This window comes from Lycorma delicatula, chromosome 1 (assembly GCF_047948215.1).
Source record: "Lycorma delicatula isolate Av1 chromosome 1, ASM4794821v1, whole genome shotgun sequence".
Lineage (NCBI taxonomy): Eukaryota > Metazoa > Arthropoda > Insecta > Hemiptera > Fulgoridae > Lycorma > Lycorma delicatula.
The window spans coordinates 220,899,824-220,920,501 of NC_134455.1; the positions used below are offsets into that span (position 1 = coordinate 220,899,824).

At 30.2% G+C, this 20,678-nt stretch overlaps 1 protein-coding gene across 1 annotated transcript in view; it reads right to left on the bottom strand.

Moving 5' to 3' along the window:
• Nucleotides 1–20,678, bottom strand: part of LOC142318253 (WD repeat-containing protein 54-like) — a 52,397-nt gene that overhangs the window by 1,178 nt on the left and 30,541 nt on the right. Inside the window, exons 3-5 of the mRNA XM_075354819.1 lie at nt 8,847–9,024; nt 3,751–3,958; nt 2,021–2,258 (exon numbers count right to left, since the gene is read on the bottom strand). Coding sequence (XP_075210934.1) covers nt 2,021–2,258; nt 3,751–3,958; nt 8,847–9,024 — 624 coding nt within the window. The remainder of the gene's footprint in view (nt 1–2,020; nt 2,259–3,750; nt 3,959–8,846; nt 9,025–20,678) is intronic.

Here is a 20,678-nt window from a genome sequence, read left to right on the forward strand (position 1 = left end):
TCTGCCTTTTCATTGGTAAAAACAGCAAATAGGCATTGATTTGTTATATTAATTTAGTTTATGCAAACTAAATAGAAAAAAATGTTTTAATAAAAAGTAAATACTATTTATTTACTATATAATCTGTAATAATGTTAATTAGTAAATTCTTTTTATTCTGCTTACAAAACAGCATATGCCTTCATTTGAGCTTGTTGAACGCATACCCAAATGAGCATGCATTCCACGTACTCCTCTTATAAAATAAAATAATTAGTTATATGTGATAGAATTCATCAAATTTTTACTTTCTGTTGTCAAATTGCTACAGAATTTATTTACCATAATTTTTTTTATTATGATACAAATGTGACATTTTTACCAAAGAAAAGCAACAGAAACTTGTTACTAGTGTCCTTCTTTCTTTGTTTAAGACTATATAGGATAGGTTTAAATTAGTGAGTGTAAATCTCAAAGAGTTTAACCTCACAGTGGTAGCAAAAAGTGCCAGAATTTGTGTATAAATGAAAACTTAAATAAGTTGCAAACTGATAACTGGCAGACAATATCACCAAAGATTGTTTTGTACCAGAAATTAAAATTCCACTTTAATCCTGTGTGCTACAATTTTTATTTTTGTCCCATAATATCAGATTTTCTCTAACACATTTCTCCTGTAGAGTATTTTTATTTATATATGCATTTGTATGATTTGGAAAGTTTGAATTTTCTTCTATGATCAATTTCATTTTTGCTAAAGCCTCAGTATGTTTCTGTTCTTTTTATTTGTTTCATAAAATATAAAAAGAGTTTTAAAAAATAATTTGCATTAAAAAAAAGTTCCTAGGAAGTATTTTCAGATTAATAAAACTGTTTCACAATATGATAATGAGTAATTAATCACATATTCCCAAAGGGGATATATGATTAAACAAAACTTATGGTATCGGGAACAAACAACCTTAAGATAAATGCATGAAGAATCACTGCACAATATCTAAAGTCACAGCATGGTATACAGTAGCATCCTATAGAATAATCAGTGCATATTTCTTTGTGAACAATGATGTAAATGTTATTATCATCATGTCTGAGTGATTGAAGAATTTCCTCAAATAGTGAAATAGCCTGAAATCAATCATGTGTTTCTATTCAATGAGGCAACCGATCACACAATAAGTGATCGATAATTGCTAAATATAGAAACAATTGTTTTCTGCATGGTATCATCAGACAAGTGATATTCCTTGGCCTATAATAGCAGATCTCACAGCATGTGATTTATGTCTTGCAATGCTATTTGAAGAGTAAGATAATCAATGGGTAATTCAGCCCTGTGAAACAGTGCATGTTGTGTGAATCAGTAAAGTTGATTCTCTGCTGACTTTTTACAAAAAAATTATGAACCGAATTTGTTTCCTAATGTAGTTTTAAGTATTAAATTTAAATCAAAATTTTAACAGTAATAATTAAAAATATTATTAAATAAGTGAATTATAGTGACTTAATTTATTTACTTAAGTAAAGATTCTCTTTGCGCTACAGGCCCAATTTCTGATAATTATCACATTAAAATTTAATAAATTTGACACTATTAGAACATGGTTCAACTGATCAGTTGCTCTCACTTTCATCAAAAAGTATAAAAAATAACCATTAATTTAAAAGTTTAATTTCACATTAAAATTTTTAAAATTAATTTTTAAATATTTTATAATTTATTGGTTTAAAAAATTGTACTAGAGACAGAATTTATTTAAACAAATTTTTTTCTAAGGTTTTTTATATTTCAATATTTTAAAAAGTTATAGTTGTATTTTTTATTTTCCATCAATTACTTTGTATTTCTTAGTCATCGTGTTTGAACCTATTTGTATTTTATACAATATATGATATATTTCATTTGGCCTTATTAAATGAAATGAAGGATGTTTAGGTCTTAATTGACATGCCTGCAGTGTAGTTTGTTTAAAATAACCAAAGATCTTTTTACTTATGTGATATTAAAGAATGTAATTTATATATTACGTTATACACTAACAGTCTGCTCTCCTTTTTTTATTTGCCAGACTTTAGCAAAAGAATCTTCTGATACAGACAACAAGAGTCCTTGTTCTGGTGCTAGATCTAATCCTGTTATCCATCGTGCATGAGCTCCCACCTCAACTAGAAGAGCCACTGATCCTGTACGTTTATCTGCAGAAAACAATCGAATGTGGCCAGATCCATAACCAGCAGCAATCAAGTCTTGCCATATTTTTACATTAGTACATGAGTATCTGGAATAAAATAATAATGGATGAAATTTGATTTGGTTCAGGTTATATTATTTTTTAATGGAATATTAGGATGATTTTAATAATAGGCTAATCATTTCTAAATGAAGAAGTGGTGTTTTGGTTTTAAAATTGATAATACTGTTACAAAACTAAAGATAAATAAAATGAAATTAACCATAATGTAGATAAAAACATATTTTATTATGTTCTTGTAATAAGAAGGTGATTATTCTCTGATTAAAACTGTCTATAGTAATATATTACATTTTTAATATTTAACTACTTTTAGTTTATTGTTTAAAGTTTAACCAAATGAAATTGTTTTATGGTCAGTTACTTTTTTTAAATTTATAAAATTTTTTCCTTGTTGAGTAGAAGCAGTATAGATAATACAATGTTTCACAAAAAGGAAGTTGTTGATTTCCTCTGTTTCTCCTAATTTTTCTTATGACCAATAAATATGAAGTTCCTTGCTGAAAGAGATACTAGTCAGGAATTTCTTCTCTGAGAGTAATTTATTTATACAGTAATAACAAGCTTTTCCCCCTTAAAGTTACTGATTTATGATAAATGAATTTTGTAGGGTGTGAAAATTACATGCCTGACTGGGATTTGAACCCATGACCTACAGATGAAAGGCCAAGGTGCTACCACTCTGGCATGATCAGTAGAATCGCTTGGAGAGATGAGTATCAGCTTATTTTAATGGGCTTTGAAAACTGATTTGCACCAGTCTATTTGATACACTGAAGAAAGAATACAGGAAACTTCTTTACTTCTTACTTTTCCTAGTAAGCTTGTATAGGGTACTGTTTATTTTAGAAATTATTACTTTGACTCATCTTTTTGCTTATGCCACTCATGAATGACTTGTATTTCATATTCAGTCACTTAGAATTGTTGCCTAACAAAGGCAACAATAAAAAGAGTTGCCTAACAAATATATAATTAATTTATGAGGGGATCATGAAGAAGAGGGGAAATCTGAAACCAAGGATTGAGGAGAGCTCTTTGTAATGAAAAACCCTTATCCAATAAAAATAATATATAATAAATTCAAGGGATTGTCTAAACTTTATAAGTTCTGTTAAATTTATGTCCATCAAACATAGTTTTTGAGAAAATGAAAGAAAATCACCTGAAGTTCATGCACTGGGCCATGTTGTCAAGTCAGTGGTTAAAAATCAAAAGATAAATTCTAATTATTCTATTATTCTCCACTTTCACTACATTTTTTGTGTATTTACTTGCCTATGATAAGCAGGATTTCATAAACATTCAGCCATAAATTATTAAGATCAATAACCTATCCCTCATTCAGTTCACACTCATCATAAGTCTGTACATTCAGCATAAAAATAGTTGCTTCTGAAATGGTACTTTAGAAATTGTTGGATCATTGTTTTGTGGTCCATATGATGTGCTTGAGTATAAGTATAGTTTCTTATTATTTATTTAGTTAGATGGAATTTACTGAAAACTAGAAACTGACTCATATGAAGGAAGTTCAGCCCATTTAATTAGTTCTTCAGTAGAAAGTGTCCAAAGCAAAATGCAACCTCCTTCATCTGCAGAAACAACAAGGCTACCACTTGCAGCCAAATCAGTTATAGCTTCACGGTGATGCAGTTTTCTGTCAACAAAACCTATTTCCCCTTCATCCATCATAGCAAATACACGTAAACATCCAGCACTATTACCTTTTAGTAACAAGAAACAAATTTTATTCTTTATAAATAAGAAAACAAATTAATTTTAAATAGTATTAGTTATTACGTTTTTAAAATTAATGCTTACATCAATAAAATGATGTAATATCTACTTATACAGATACTTGCATTGCAACTGCAGGGAATAATATAGCCACAAAACTATTATTTCTGTGTCATGGTAACATAAATTAAAATATTGTATGTTTAAATGCACTAATACTAAATTAATCAATGAGAATTTACATGACGGGGAAAAAATCGGCATTTATGCCGATTTTTACTATCATGAGTGGCAGCAAATGTACAACATTTTGCTGCCACTCATTGGATCTGTATCATCTCATATTTGTTTAAAGATTAATCACTTATGTGCTACTAAATTAAAGGTACAGAAGCTGTTAATTCAATGCAAAGTTGAATCTCTTTAGTACTGCAGTCTATGATCATTTTACATATGCAGTGTTATTGCTTCTTGGTTCTTTTCTGTGGTAAAATGTGTTTTGAGTGCTCTCAAAACAAGCTGTCATTTTGGACTCAGCTGTATGTAGGCTAGATAAAAAGAAATAAAACCTAGAAGTGAAAGAAAAGTATTAAATAAATGCAGGTGGTAGTCACTGACTTTGAACTGGACTTCAAAATCAAATTATTTTTATATTTCAATATTTTCAATTACTTCAGATTTTTACTCTATACTACCACCATTATCAGTGTGAAGTAGAAGTCTTCAGTCCTTAGCTTCAGCACTGTATAAGAAGCCTTAGAAGACTTTGGGTGGGTTTATCTTTTAACACCTGCTTCGCTGAAATTCTGAGGTTAATCCACAATTCATATGGTCCTGTATATTATGCTTTTGCCTGGTTATCTCCCTAATTGATTGAAATATCTTTGCTGTCACTTTATTATAGAATCTCTTTTCGTGAGAAAAGATTATTTCCATCAATTTCAAAATCCATTTACTTGAAGAGTACAGTAATTTATTTTTGATTGACCGCTTTCATTATTTATGATGTATTAGTATGCTTTTATATATTATGATATATGTATTTAGTATGCTTTTATTTTTATGTATTACTTGTTCTGTGGAATGTTACCTCTTAAAAAAAATCTGTTTTCATGGTATCTGTTGCACACATAAATCATCATATTTAGATTTTTGGACTTGTTGTTTCATTACTTGTATGACCAGTAGTATTTTCTGACACTACTAATGGATATCTTATTGGTATTTCTGATTATTAAAGATATTTAATAGATTTAATTTAGTCCCATTACCCATTCTTGTTTCTTCTCATTCTTTTTCCTTGTTTTAGTAATTACGGTATCCATCATCTTACACTTAAGATTTTACAGTTATTCACATCTAGTGTAATATTTAAAGAGTATTAGAAATTTTTTTTAATAAAATACATAAACCAAATAATGAATAACATTACTGTATTACAATAATTATCACAATAAAGTAGGTGTATGATGCATACATCTATTGTTAAATAAATAACAAATATCTGACGGTTTTCTGAATGAGAGTAATATTTCGGTGAGATATGTGTAGAAAATGGAAAACATAAAGGATAATTATGAGGGAAATTTATAAAATTAATGGTTATTAATTAATAAATATATAAATTATTTAATAGAATTTGGAATATTTTGTAGCTTTAGACTATACTTTTTTAAGATGATTTTCACATCATATGATTGATATTCCTTATCTATTTCTGATTTGACCTTTCTCTAGTGACTTTTTTGTGTGAAAAAGAATAATTTAAAACCCTTTTGCTCATTTCTTTTTATTACATTAAGTCTTTCTTTAACAGAAAAAAAATCTCTAATTTTTGTCTTCACAAAAATTCATAGACTATGCTTTATATAAAGATTATGTTCTTGTGAATAAGTTGTCTTTAAAAAATAAAATCATATTTCATCCCATCATACAATTTCTGAATAAAACTATGACTGAAAATTTGACAATACTAAAAATTTACAGGGAAACTAAACAATGTTAAATCCTGGGTTTTTTGATTTTTTGAAAATTCTTTACAGGATTGAAGTGGTAAGAAATGATTTTCTACAAGATACAAAAGGTTTTTTTTAATGAAAAGAAATCAGATGTTTTTAAAATTTTGTTATAATGAATCAAAGGAAATTGATCTTGCATAAAGTTGGCTTATGCTAGAAATAGACTATACATCATAAAATTCCACACTATAAATTACAAAATAAAACTGGTTAAGCTTGAATTGAAGCTAAATTATTTCTGTGTTGAAAATTTCATCCATGAAGAAACTGAAAATAAACTAGAGCACTTTTTTTTCGATTTGATTGATTATTCTGGATCTTCTTCAGACATTTTAGAAAAACCTTTTTTATGTATCATTTAAGATTGTAAGATTTTTTACTCCCACCAACTGTGTTAACAACCCATAACAATTTTCTGGTCCCAATCATTCCTAAATTATAACTAGTTAAAAAAAACCCCTTTAGGTCTCTAAAAGTCAAACCCTCATTAAATTAAACCTCAAATAAAAATATAAAATATTGTCTGTAACTAGCTCAACAATTCTTCCAAGGAGTAGGATGAATTATCTTTAAAATCCTTTTTTGAGAATTGTAAGATAACTTTGCACCTTCTGTTAGCTTGTTATTAATCAGGAGAATATAAAAGAAATACCTTCAGCAATTACTTTGAAAGATATTTTGCATAAACATTTTCTGGGACACATAAGGATTGTTGATAATTTTTGATGCAGTACTTCAATAATGTAGAACAAATGCTGTAAAAGCAGCTGTAGAAAAAATTTAAGTGATCATTTCTCAAAACTGTTAAAGGACAATAATGGGAAAATTTTTTTATCTTTAAGCAATAATTATTTTTCTGAAGTAATTGAACTGAGTTGTTTGGGAACTTTTTCTTTTTCCTGTTTAACCTCTGGTAATTACCTTTCAGATAATACTTCAGAAGATGAATGAGGATGATATATGTATGAGTGAGTGTAAATGAAGTGTAGTCTTGTACAGTCTCAGTTCGACCAATCCTGAGATGTGTGGTTAATTGAAACCCAACCACCAAAGAACACCGGTATCCATGATCTAGTATTCAAATCCATGTAAAAATAACTGACTATACTAGGACTTGAACGCTGGAACTCTCGACTTCCAAATCAGCTGATTTGGGAAGATGCGTTTACCACTAGATCAACCTGGTGGGTTGAGTTGTTTGGGAACTAATTTCTTCAAACGAGTCATCAGTTTCTTTAGATATCAATTGATGTTTTTAGAGGCATCAATTAAGCTGTCTGATATTCCAATATCTAAAAAATTATGAATTACCTCTATTATCATTTTTAAAAATTAAAAATCAGTTTTCAGTTAATTGATCTAACGAATCAAGTAATGACTTTGTGCACCTATTGTCACAATATTAAAATACAAATTAAAAATATTGGAAACTATTTTAAGACTTAGTGCAACCTTATCAAATGTTGTAAATCAATATTTTTTAAATAAATGTTTAGTTCCATTGATGCAGTCCTGATCTTATTAAGATTTCCATAATGTTTTAGACAGTTGTGTGCTGGTTCTTATTTGTTATTTACATCCAGTGTTTTAGCTGCAGAAACACATTTCTATAAGTTTTGTTTTATCTTTTGTAGTAATTTTTGGATTCAAATGAATCATCTTCTTTGAGAGCGTTTAATTTAATATGCAGTAAATGAAGGCTTATATCAAGTATGATTAAGTATTAACATTTTTACTCAGACTTGTTTTAACACTTGGGCAGACTTCAATAAAATATAACAAAAGTATTTTTAAATATTTCCATTTTTCAAGAGCAAAATAATAGACATATATTATTCAATATCTTTTTTTAATAAGTTTAGTAACTGAAAAATATTTTGTTATTTGTTAATCTCCTAACAATACTTATATTTATTTCTTTCTTATCTTATTTCCTTTAATACTTGTACTCAGTGTTATAATGTTCTTTAATTGAAATATTCTATTCAGAACTATCATTTGGGAGAAATGCATAAGTTCTGATTATGGGATATATTGCAATCCTGAACGAGTTATTTGCAGTTTACTTGTAATAAGCCAATACACAATTAATAATAATTATATAACTTTGTTCAACTACGCCATAAGCCAATAAGGTTTGCTATAGTTCAATTAAACTTTCCATTTTAAGGTTAATTTTTTTGGGCGGATTTTTTGTTTTGATTAATTCACTATTGACGATTAAAACTTGTTGTTAAACACTAAGCCTTGCTGGAATTCAAACCTGGGATCTTCTGGATAAGAGGACAAGACACCAATGTAGGAATGGTGCCTTTACCTCAATTTTTATCTAATTTTCTTGACTTTTAATGTGAAAATACTTTGAATGTTAAAATGGTTCTGTTAAAACAGCTCTTAGTTGCTGTTATGCTACTACTTTACAATACTGTGTTAATGATTATGACTAATAACATGTTAAAATTGTTTATATGATCTAGACATTAATTTGATTAAAAAATTATTTACTGATGTTATTTGGGAAATTGTAATATGATACTTCATCTACAAAATAAAAAAGTAATCATTGAAATCAATGAATTTGATTATAGTCAGTAACTGAACATACATAAATTATATAGAACCTTATAATAAGAACCTTTAGTTTCATTAACAGAGGGTTATGTTAATGAGATTTTAATTTAGAACAGCATTAAAATTTGTAACAGTATCATATCCAAATTATTTTGGCTGGTTATGCTTATTTTTTTTGTAGACAGGTTTTTTGTGAAATATTTTATTTCATCTAAGTAATTTTTGTTACAAATACAAAGTCATTTATCATAAATAAAATATTATAAAACAGAAAATTTTTATTTACCAATGCATATAAAATCACCACTAGTTGCCAGACCTCTAGCAAATGCTTCTTTATTTTCTGGTCCATCATAACAAGGATGTGAAAATTTACATTCTAATCCTTCACAATCAAATATTTGAAGTCCAAGAGATGAAGTAATAACCAGCACATGATTGTATCCGAGATTACACCACATTACCTGCGAATAGAAAAAAAATTGTTTTGTGTTTATTAGCCACAGTGTAATTTTGTGGATGTGGCAATGCAGTGGCTATTGATGTTTCTAATTATTCATCCAGAACACCTCCTTTGTTGTGGTGCTTCCAAGAGTTTTACAAATTAGATATTTTTATAATATTAGAATAGTTCTTACAAAATTGAATGTAATTAATATTTTTTATTAAAAATACTTAAAATAACGTGTAGACTGTAGGTCACTAGTATAGAGAGAGACATTAATGTATTATGAATGATAGATCTGTGTAACTTGCTTTCTAATGAGATCCAATAACCAAAAAATTATTTAAAATCATCTTACTGAAATTCTTTTATACAGGTTCCTGTATCCAGAGCCTGATGAAACCAAGATCCTAATAAGATAACTTTTTTCAGTTTTAATCATTTTGCATTTGTACATATCTTTAGGAAAAGCTTTTCTGATTGAGGAGAAAGTTCTTGAAGATTTATCATCAACCTCAAATTCTGATCAAAGAAAATGTTTATTATTTGCTGTTAAAAATGAATGAACATTATCCTTTTTACTCAGCTCTTTGAGGAAGCGAATAGAACATATAGAAGAGGAAAACTGTCCTAATTCTTTTATTCTTTTTCACCTACCATTCTAATATTACATTTGTACATATCTTTAGGAAAATCTTTTCTGATTGAAGAGAAGGTTCTTGAAATTAATCATCAACTTCAAATTCTGGTCGAAGAAAATGTTTGTTATTTACTGTTAAAAATTAATGAACATCATCCTTTTTATTCAACTCTTTGAGAAAAGCGAATAAAATATATAGAAGGGTAAAACTGTCTTAATTCTTTTATATTTTTCACCTACCATTCTAATAAAAATTATATCTAAAGACTATTCAAGACAAAGAAGTACTCTACAGAATGTTTGTTTCACCTGTTAAGTTCAGTTTCAGTGGAGCATCTGTTGTATATGTTAAGAGTGGCTACAAACAATATCTCTTTTGTTTGGAGTGCTTGATGTACCCAATGGTTTTCAAGTTTTTTTCCATTCTGGTGCAGTCATCTTCTGATTAATGTTGTAGAGGTAAAATCATTTCTGATTCAGATCTCTGGGAATCAGTTATCAGAAGAGTCAACAAAAAACAGAAAAAAGACATGATTATGTTGCATAATTGTGGCTAGGTAAATGCTAAATAAGTTTTAGTTGAATTTCATCTAAGTGTTGATGTATGCATTATGTTATGTGTTATTTTGTTTATTTATTCCAAGTACATCTCTACACATCACATCATACAGATGATGTAACTAATCATCAACTAATTTTTCAACAAATTTATCACTTAATAGACTTCGTTTTTTGTTGTTATTATTATTATATTCTTAAGATAAGCCAAATAGCTTAGAAGATCTAGAACTTTAGCTTTAAAGGTCAAACAAACTGTTGTCAAATCTATCATAAGAATTCAAACATTTGTTAATAATGTTAACCAATAAATCCTTGTAGCTATCTTTAAAAATTAAAAGATTTAACAGAGTTGGCTTAAAAAATATGGAACTAGATTTTAATGAAAATGTTTCAGATGACAGGATTCAAATCTGAGATAATTTATGCAATTTAGAATGCAAATAAAATACATTAATTAATTATTCTGTTAGTCCTGATAATTCAGACCTAAGTCAAAATATGTGTGTAGCACCAGTCCATCCTATTCAAGTACCACCCATCAATCTACCATTGTTAGATGAAAATTTTCCTGAATGGCAATATTATTTTAGCATGTTTAATAATTCAGTTCATCAAGAAGTGATCTGCCTGATACTAAAAAATTAAATTATTTGTGTTCTCACTTAAAGGGACAGGATTTGATATGATTAAAAAATTACTCTCTCAACTGAAAATTATTTACTAGTTATTGGTATATTTAAAAATATATATGGTAACAAATTTCTTATAGCTGTTCATCATAATGAGAATATTCTTAATTCACTAAAAAGAGACGATCCGTTTCTAATATTTCTCATATTATTAAATAATCATTTCTGCTATAAATTTGCTTAAAGCCATGAATTTACTAATTAATATCTTTGATAGTATTGTCACACAGTTTTTAATTTGCCTCTGCAGCTTTTCTTCCCACTACACACTGAGATGCACTATACACTACTTTACACTATACACATATACTGCACCAAGAACACTACACGAATTGAACATATACATTTACTCAACTACACAACAACATCCAACAGAATTTTCTCTTTCATTTACACCCAGTGGTGTTGTAAAATCTTACAAAACGCAACCGTAACCTAAGGTGGGAACTATCGTGCCGATGGGTGAATGGCTCTACGTAGAGAGTCTCGAACGATGTCCTCTGGGCACCAGAGCAACCCAGTTGTATTTAGCTCTAGCTCCAATACGCGTGCGCTCTGTTGGAGTGGTCTATTATATCGCCGGTATCGTGGGACCAAAATTTCAGTTCCTTCAATAAATTCTATGGTGGTTGGTGGACCATCTGAAAAAACCACCAATTTCAGTCTAGTGAAAAGGCCTCGGTCAGCTTCATCTGACGAGGGTAATATTGCTACAGCAGACGAAGATGGTGTCAGGTGTAAGAATGTTCGCTTTGTTGTTCTTCGGAATAATCAGGTAAGTGGCTCCCTTCAAAAGGTCTCACCTTTTCTGATTAACGAATGTGTCACCACTTGTATTGGCTCACCGAGGAACATTAGGAAATTGGGAAATTAGGAAATCCGTGATGGAACAGTTCTGATGGAAACATTTACGATGCGCAGACTCTGCTATCAAAAAGCAAACCTAGAAAGGAGACGTAAGGAGAGATAGCAATAAGCTCTCTGTTCAGAAAAACTTGCGGAATAGAAGGGTTTCGTAGCCGAGAAAAGACTACACATTTCGTTTTGTCGGATGAAAATGTGAAACCAGTAGTCCTGGACCAAGCCTCAAGGCTAAATATAGTGTTCTGTAGTAGTCGCTCTGCAGTGGGCGTTGAACGGCTCGCAATGTAAATAACAAAATCGTCAACAAATAGAGAACATGAGACAGGAGCCTGACACAATTGGTAATACTGTTTATGGCTACAGAAAATAAGGTGGCACTTAATACACTACCTTGAGGTACTCCATTCTCCAAGACGACATTATCTGAAAGTGAATCGTCTACACGAACACGAAACGTTCGGTGATTTAAGAATCCTCGGATAAAGGCAAGCATATTGCCCTTGATTCCCCATCTCTTGAGGGTGTTAAGAATACCACGTCGCCAGGCCTCGTCGTACGCCTTTTTTATATCGAAGAAGATAGCAACGAGGTGCTGGCGATTTAGGAAGGCGTTTTGTATGGCTGTTTCCATTGACACTAAATGGTCAATGGAATATCGTCCTTGTCGGAAACCACACTGTTCCGAAGATAGAAAGCCATGTTTCTCCAAGTGCCATGTAAGCCTGCAGTTTACCATTCTCCATTATTTTACACAACACGCTTGTTAAAGAAATAGGGCGGTAGCTTGAGGGATAGGTTTGTTTTTACCAGGCTTTAGTACTGGTATAATAAATGCTTCTGACCAGCCGGACGGGTCAATACAATCGCTCGGGCGGATACAATGCAATCGCCGAGTTGAGTAATAGCAACACAGAAGTAAGTTTTTGCTGGGTCCCTAGCCACGTAGGGATTCCAGGTAATGAACAAGCAGATTGTGCTGCCAAAGAAGCGTGTATTCGACCTCCTTTCACCACCCGAGTTACTACCTTTGATTTTATTAATCGTGTAAAACAATCACTGAGAGCAAGGTGGCAAAGTGACTGGGCGAATACCGTCGATAATAAACTACGACGGATTAAAGATTCAGTGTTGCCGTGGGACTCCTCTTGCAGAAAAACTCGACGTGAAGAAGTAGTCCTCTGCCGATTATGGATAGGACATACGAGGATCACACACGAGTACCTAATGTCAGGAGGACACGCACTCCTATGCACACGTTGCAACTGCCGCATGTACACCACATTCTCGTAGACTGCATATGTTATGCGGCGTTGCGTCGTAAATTTAATCTACCCAGAAACATCCGTTGTATATTGTACAATGATAATGAAATTTTGAACCGGATGTTTCTGTTTTTGCTTAGTACTAGATTACTGCAAAAAAATTAATATTATCATATATATTTTATGCAAGAAGATTTTTTGATTTTTTTTCCCTTTACTTTCAATTTTGATTTTTTTGATTCTATATCTTTAATTTTATTATCCGAGTAGGGAGCCCTTTGCACTCCCTATTTAGTTAATTTTAGAATTAGTTAAATTTTATATAGTTTCCTTTTTTCTATTTTAAAGACTCCGTCTGCGATATTAGTTTTGAGTTTTATTTAATTTTTGTAACTTTTATTTAATAAATATTTATTATATAATTTATATTAGTTTTAAACCTTATTTAATTTTATTATTTCAGTGTTATTTTACCTTTTTATTAAAGAAAATTCCGGGCGATGATAACGCACAGGCGTTTTTCGCCCCCCCCCAAAAAAAAAATTTCTAAGGTAGACCTTGTTTCATAAAAATTTTGAAAAAAATACTGTCTATCTTGCAATTTCTTGATTTTCAGAAATTAGCTAATTGTCTTGAAACTTGAAGACAACTATTGAAAAATATGATCATTAAAACAGATCTTAACATCACAACTTTTTCATCAACTAGCAATTCACATAAGTTCAATGCCATATCAAAAGGTAATCAAAACATTTCAGACTGGTGTTAAAATAACACTCATAAAAATAAGCTATTGAATTATCATGTATATTCAAAGGATATTTTCTGTCAAATGTGTCAATAAAATCATTATTTATATACATGTAAAAATCTTTTTGATTTAAGTATCAATGAACAAAAATATTTTTGACAAAAAACAAATCTTGCCTAGACTGTTTATGTCTTGGACATTTTGTTAAGGATTATCATAACAAACACGTGTGTAAACTATGTATGAAATAACACTCATTAATCCATGAAGCATTTAATCCAAAGAATGGTTCTAATATACATTGTACCTTTATACTGCCGACAAGTAGAAATATTCTATTGTCTACTGCTTTATGTATAACTACTGACAAATATGCCAAAAATATTAATTGCAAAGTACTACTAGATTCCGGTAGTCAAGCAAATTTTTGTACAGCTAAATTTGCAGACAAATTAGGACTTGAATCTCGTAAGGATGATTATCCTTATGAGATCCTGATGAGATCAATTGGAAGATTTTACGATTGAAGGCAATAGTAATTCTTGTTAGTCCAAATATAGTGTCAAGCTCAAGCTGACCTCCTGCAATGAAGATTTCAGCTTCAAGGTTTAATGTGCTGTATTACCAAATTTAACTGATGATCTGCCATCAGAGTGTTCTGACATATCTCATTTTAATTTGCCTGAAAATTTATTTTAGGCCAATACAAACTTTAATGTTTCTCTAAAATTGTTTTTTTTTTTGGTTCTTAATTTTATCTTAAGTCTTATAAAAACAAATAAATTCATGTGCAGTACTCAATATGAAACTTATTTCTCACTAAATACCTACAGAAACTAATGTGCAAGATTTGTTGTCACACTCCCATGGAAATCAGATTATATGAAACTTGATAATTCTCTAGGCAATGCCAAACAAAGATTTCTAAGTCTAGAGAGCATGCTTAATTGTAATTCTATTCTTAAGACTAATTATTCTAATTTTTTCATGAGTACACAAAATTAGACCATATGTCTAAACTCAGTTCATGTGATTTGTCAACTTCGGATTCAAATGTATTTTACTTACCTCATCATGCTGTGCTTGAGAAATCAAGCCTAACAACTAAACTTTGAAGAGTATTAGATGGTTTAGCTAAGTCAACAAGTGGTTTATCACTCAGTGACAAACTGTTAGTTGGTCCTACTGTCCAACTAGATCTTTTTTAATAATCCTTAGATTTATGACATATATTATTACAGTTGACATTGCAAAACTGTACAGGCTAATTCTGGTCACATCAGAAGACAGCAATATATAATGAGCTTTACAGTGGGACTTCCCCTGACCAACAACTAAAACAATACGCAATAAGAACTGTAACATATGGTATAGCTAGTGCTTGGTTTTTGGCCACCAGGTGCCTTAATCAGACTGCTGAGGATAGTAAAGATTTCCTGCTGCTTTTCAGGCTGTATTAAATAACTTTTATGTCTATGATTTCATTTCAGGATGTGACAGTGTAATTGTAATTGTAATTGTAAGTAAAAATTAGATGTAACATTTATTGAAACAATATGGTTTTCCACTATGTAAATGGTTTTACTATTGATCCAAGCATAATTTCATTAAATGATAATTTCAATGACTCTCTAAACAAAAGGGAAAATATACATACATTAGGAGTTCAATGGAACAATCATTCAGATAAATTAATAATCAAAATTAAAAGAAAATTTTTTCTCCATCTAAATGCGTTTACTAAACGAAACATTATGGGTCAAAATTTATGACCCATAAGGATTAATTTGGCCAGTAGCATTTTTATGTAAACATTTTATTCAGAAAGTATGGCAAATTAAATCTAATTGGGAAGGCATTTTACTTCTGCAGTGATAATTTACTGATATTTACTTTTGCAGTGCCAAGATCTATATAGTCAATTAAACTTGGTAACATTACAATTAATATATCAATTAATCAAAACAGTAGTGTTAAATATTTTCAAATTTATGTATTTGCTGATGCATCACTCATAGGTTATGTGAGTTTTATTTGTCAGAATCATTTATTTTAATGGAAAAATTTAATACAATCTATTCTGTTCAAAGTTTAGAGTTGCACCACTGAAGCAGATTTTTTACTAAGTTGAAATTTCTCTATTTCACCTTGGTAGAGAAATCTGTTGTGTTTGTCTTACTTTTAAGTCATTTGCCAATTGATTGTATCCAACCAACCAACTGATTGTATCTTTAAATACTACAGTTAATGAAATTCATGTATACTTTGACTCCATGACTGCATTACATTGGATTCATGGTGAATTGTGTTAAGTGGAAAGTATTTGTTGCTAATAGAATATCAGAGATTCAACAATCCACCTCTAATGGCATCATATCAAATCATCTGACGATCCTGATGAAGATATTCTATCCCATGGTTGCTCTCCTAAGCAAGTTTGAAATTTTGAGTTATGATGGCACGGTCCTCTTTGGTTCTTACAAGATTCATCATTCTAGTTAAATAACAATTTTGTCTTAAATTCATTCCTTCACCTGAGTGTGATATTGAAGAATGTAAAAGGTTTCAATTCTTGTTTGTTTCTACATCATTCATAGATATTACAGAAGCCTTTTGTCGGTCCTGACTATTTCATACTTGTAGCTCCTTTTTTTTGTTCCTTCAGATTCATTCATAATGCTCAAAATATTCTGATGGAAACACTGATACATTATCCATTAAAGAATTAAATGATGCTCTCAATGTTTATATTCAATTATCACAATTAACCTATTTTGGTTCAGAAATGAATGATATTAAATCTGACAACAGATTTCAAAACAGAGTAAATTATTTTCTCTTAATCGATTTTTTAGACTTAAAGGCATGCTTCATGTAGGAGGTGGTTGTTTTCAGAATTCCAAACTGTCATATGATAACAAACATCAATTTATTCTACGTCCTAATACACACATAAGATTAATAATTGAAAGCAAATGTATGCACCTGTACATGGTGGAATATTGTTTATCACAACTCTCTTTGAAAGAGTTTGAATGGTAAGGTTGTCATATGATCCATCATTCCGAAATTTAAAAAATGCTTTTGTTTCACTGCCAAAAGGCTAACTCAACAATTTGGTTGGTTACCATCTGCTCATGTTACTTTGTTTAAATCCTTCTCTTGCTGTACTGTTGATTATGGTGATCCTATAATGATTTGGCTTGGCAGGCAGAGATCAAAGGCCTTGATCAAAGGTCTTGTGTATGCTTATTCATATGTCTTGCTACTAAAGCTTGGAATTAGTATCCAATTTAAGAGTTATTCATTTAAGATGTATTTAATCAAAAATATATTTTGATTAAATATATCAAAATATCTCTCTCTCTCTCTCTCTCTCTCTCTCTCTCTATCTATCTCTCTCTCTTTCTATATATATTTTTTTTTTTAATAAATACATTTCAAAATGTTTTAGTCATTTTATGTATTTCATGTAAATGTTTGTTAATACTTATTTTAAAAATCACCCAGTTTTTGTGGGTAGATAAGTAAAGACATGATATTGGCTTAACTTCTTTATTTTTCTAAGACTCCTGTGATCCAGAAATCTTTTTATTTATTAGTTAATGAATTGTTTTACATGTTTTATGTAAAAATGTTTTCATTTTAAATAGCAGAACATATTTAGTCATGACTTAGTATTCCATTCCTTCATTTCAAAATTTAATTGATACAATGTTTAACTCTTTGTTCTAATTTAATTACAAGAAAAGGTGCAGGGCACAGGGTCTTTAATGATTCTATTCAAATGTGTGTTTTTTGAAAATAAATATTACTTAACCTTCAAATAGTTCATTCAGAAATTTAGAGAACTGCCAGTTTGTAAAATACATTAGCCACACAATTAAATGTGTGAACTCAAAGTTCTTGTTTGCTTGTAATACAAGTGTACTTGTCAACCAATCTGTATGACAATGTAACTGATAAAACGAATGAAGAGATATGATAGAGGAACGTAAACTTTGTTGTAAGATAATAATAAGGGATAGTAATACTGTGGTAAGTGAAGGAAGAGAAGGCCATTTAGTGGAAAGAGAGGGGGAAAAGCCTAAATTAATTTTGTCAGAAAAAAATGCTCATAAACAAATGTTTGGTTTAAAAAACCAAAAAGAACTGCATATGGATATAACCAGGGGATAAAAATGTACATCATACTCATTACATAATTTTAAAATAAAGATTCAGAGATGTAATAAAATGGACATAAGGATTGACAGGAGTTGACAATGACAGGGATCATACAATTTTGATTGTTAAAGATAACTAAAAATAGTATTGAAGAGAATGTAAAGAACAAAAAATAAATGAATGGATTCCAGAATAAGTAGCAACTAGAAGAGAGGTAGTTGAGGATAATCTGACTTAACTATTTTAATGAAGATGTAGTTCTCCTGAATCTACAGTAGCGTGCAAATTAATACAAACACAGATGCTTTTTTAATAAAAAGTAACAATTTAGAAAAAAATATATATATTTATACAATTTGTGAATATCTAGTAATTAATATGTACTCTTAAAAATGTATGCCTTAAATATTTAAGATTTGGCATCACAAACATGTGTACTACACATTTTTTTGATTTCTTCATCATGAAGCCATACCAATTATTGCTTTAATGAGGTAAATTTTTGTGGTGAAAATTTATTTTTTAGAGTCATTTTTGCCTATTGTCCAAAGATTTACAATTGAGTTTAAGTCCGAGGAACACTTCAATGTTTCATTTTAAAAACATTTTTCCATTTATTGGGCATTATGGCATGGCACCAAACTTGTTGGAATACCTGAATTGCCTTGTGGAATTTGTTTTGAAGTTATTTCACAACCCTTTTCCTCAGAATCTTGATGTATCCACCACTTTTCAACATACCATCTACTAGAAATAATGAACAAGGGCTTTCAAATGTGAAACAGCTCCAAATTTTTTTTTCTGGGGATATTTAACTGATTTTTGGATATGAGCTGGTAATGCATTTTCATGGAAGGAACCCTTTGCTCCTGAACATAAATTGTGACTTGTCATAAATATAATACTTTTCCAGTATCCTTTGGTTCAGTTAGCATATGCTTTTGCCCTCAAGAGCATTTTTTTGTACATTGTTAGTGTTAAAAGCTGTTTTTTATCTAATCTATAAACTTTCTGTTCAGCTGCAACAAGTCGGCATCTAACATTTATTACCTGTATATCTGTTACACTGGCTGCTAATTCTTGATTTAAGTCCATGGCAGATAATTTTGGATCAGTTTTCTCATTAATAAAACTGACCATGTGTTAGAGCAATTTTTCTTTTACTTTTGCCTTTTCTTTTTTTGGAAGGAAAACATTTGCCTTTCTTTTGAGGTGAAAAGGAATCAGTTTTTTTAAGTTGTTTAAAATAGCATTGTCTCTAGTCCAACTTCACATTCAGAAGCTACTTATTGTTGTGTCATACTGGTATGTTCAGAAAGAGAAACAATTTTTGAGCAGTTTCTTGGAGTTATCTCCATTATTATATATTCAAGATACTAAAGTATGATTTTGTATTAAATAATGGAATAAACTTTTACAAAACACTGTTTATAACATGAAAATTGCAAAATAATAATAACCTGATATTACACAGAAAGCTTAAAGAATGGATGGGGTCAAGCAGTGAAGAAATAAACAAAAAATTCCTGTGTTTGAATTAATTTGTGTGCTACTGTCTTGACGCAAAAGCAACAATTTTTTTCAATTCCGTTTTTATCCTGTCAGAGTTATTTTACTTGTAGTGTTGGTTCTTAGTAATAGCAAATCTCTTTGGTCAGACTTACAACTTATTTTTTTTTAATATTAGTAAAATGATCTTTTGATGAATGACAACATGAAAAATAATTTGCCATTAGAGATAAGAGTGAAATACATCCATACTTAATTTTGTTCTTTTGAGAGAGGTGATTTTGAAAATCCACTCAAAATGTTTTTATATTTTATTTTACTGAAATGTGATTAACATATTTAAAGAGTTTTTGAAATAAAAAATTGCTGTTCAGATTGAATAATGTTAAGTATACCATTCAAAAAGTAACTACATTCATAAAAACAAAATTATATAACATGTAATGCGAATAATATTTTCTGTAAAGGTTGCTAATTACTATGTTGTGTGTAGTTTGTTTCTGTAAACCAGTCAGGCTGGTGACCTGAAGGTGAATTGCTGTGTCTGGTTCTTTGTCGTTCATTGTTTGTTTGTTGCCTTTAAGTAACTGATACCATGAATTGTCTTTCTGTGTGTGCTCAGAATGGTGTTAACATTAGAACAGTAAATATTTCTCATGGTATATGTCTTCCTTGAGTATGGTAAGTACACACAGACAGTGAAAGACCAATTTTCCGTTAAATTTCCAAGTTCACCAGTTCCTAATCACTATAGTGTAAGAGCACTATTGAGAAATTTTGGAAGGATGGATCGGCAAAGGATTTTGAGTGAAGTAGTAGATCATCAGTTCTCTAAGAAGAAAAACTGCAATCCATATCACCTGCCATGCAACAATAGCCCAATTAGTCCCAATAAGTCCATATGAAAGTTGACCTGGCAGAAAAACATTGCTGTTGCAACTGCAAAAAGGAAATTCATAAGAAGCTCAATCTCATACCATATAAAGTGAAAGCAGTTCAAACGTTATTGGCGACAGTGTGTGGAATGCTAATTTAATACCGTGAATGGTTTCAACAGTTTCTAGCAGAATTCTGATGATATTTTTGGTCTATGTTTTCTATAGCAATGAGGTATGGTTTCACATACAATGATATGTGTGTGTACAGAACTCACATTTATGGTCTGCCAACAACTCACATGCCATACATGAAATTCCTCTACATGACCAGAAGATTGGAGTGTGGATTACA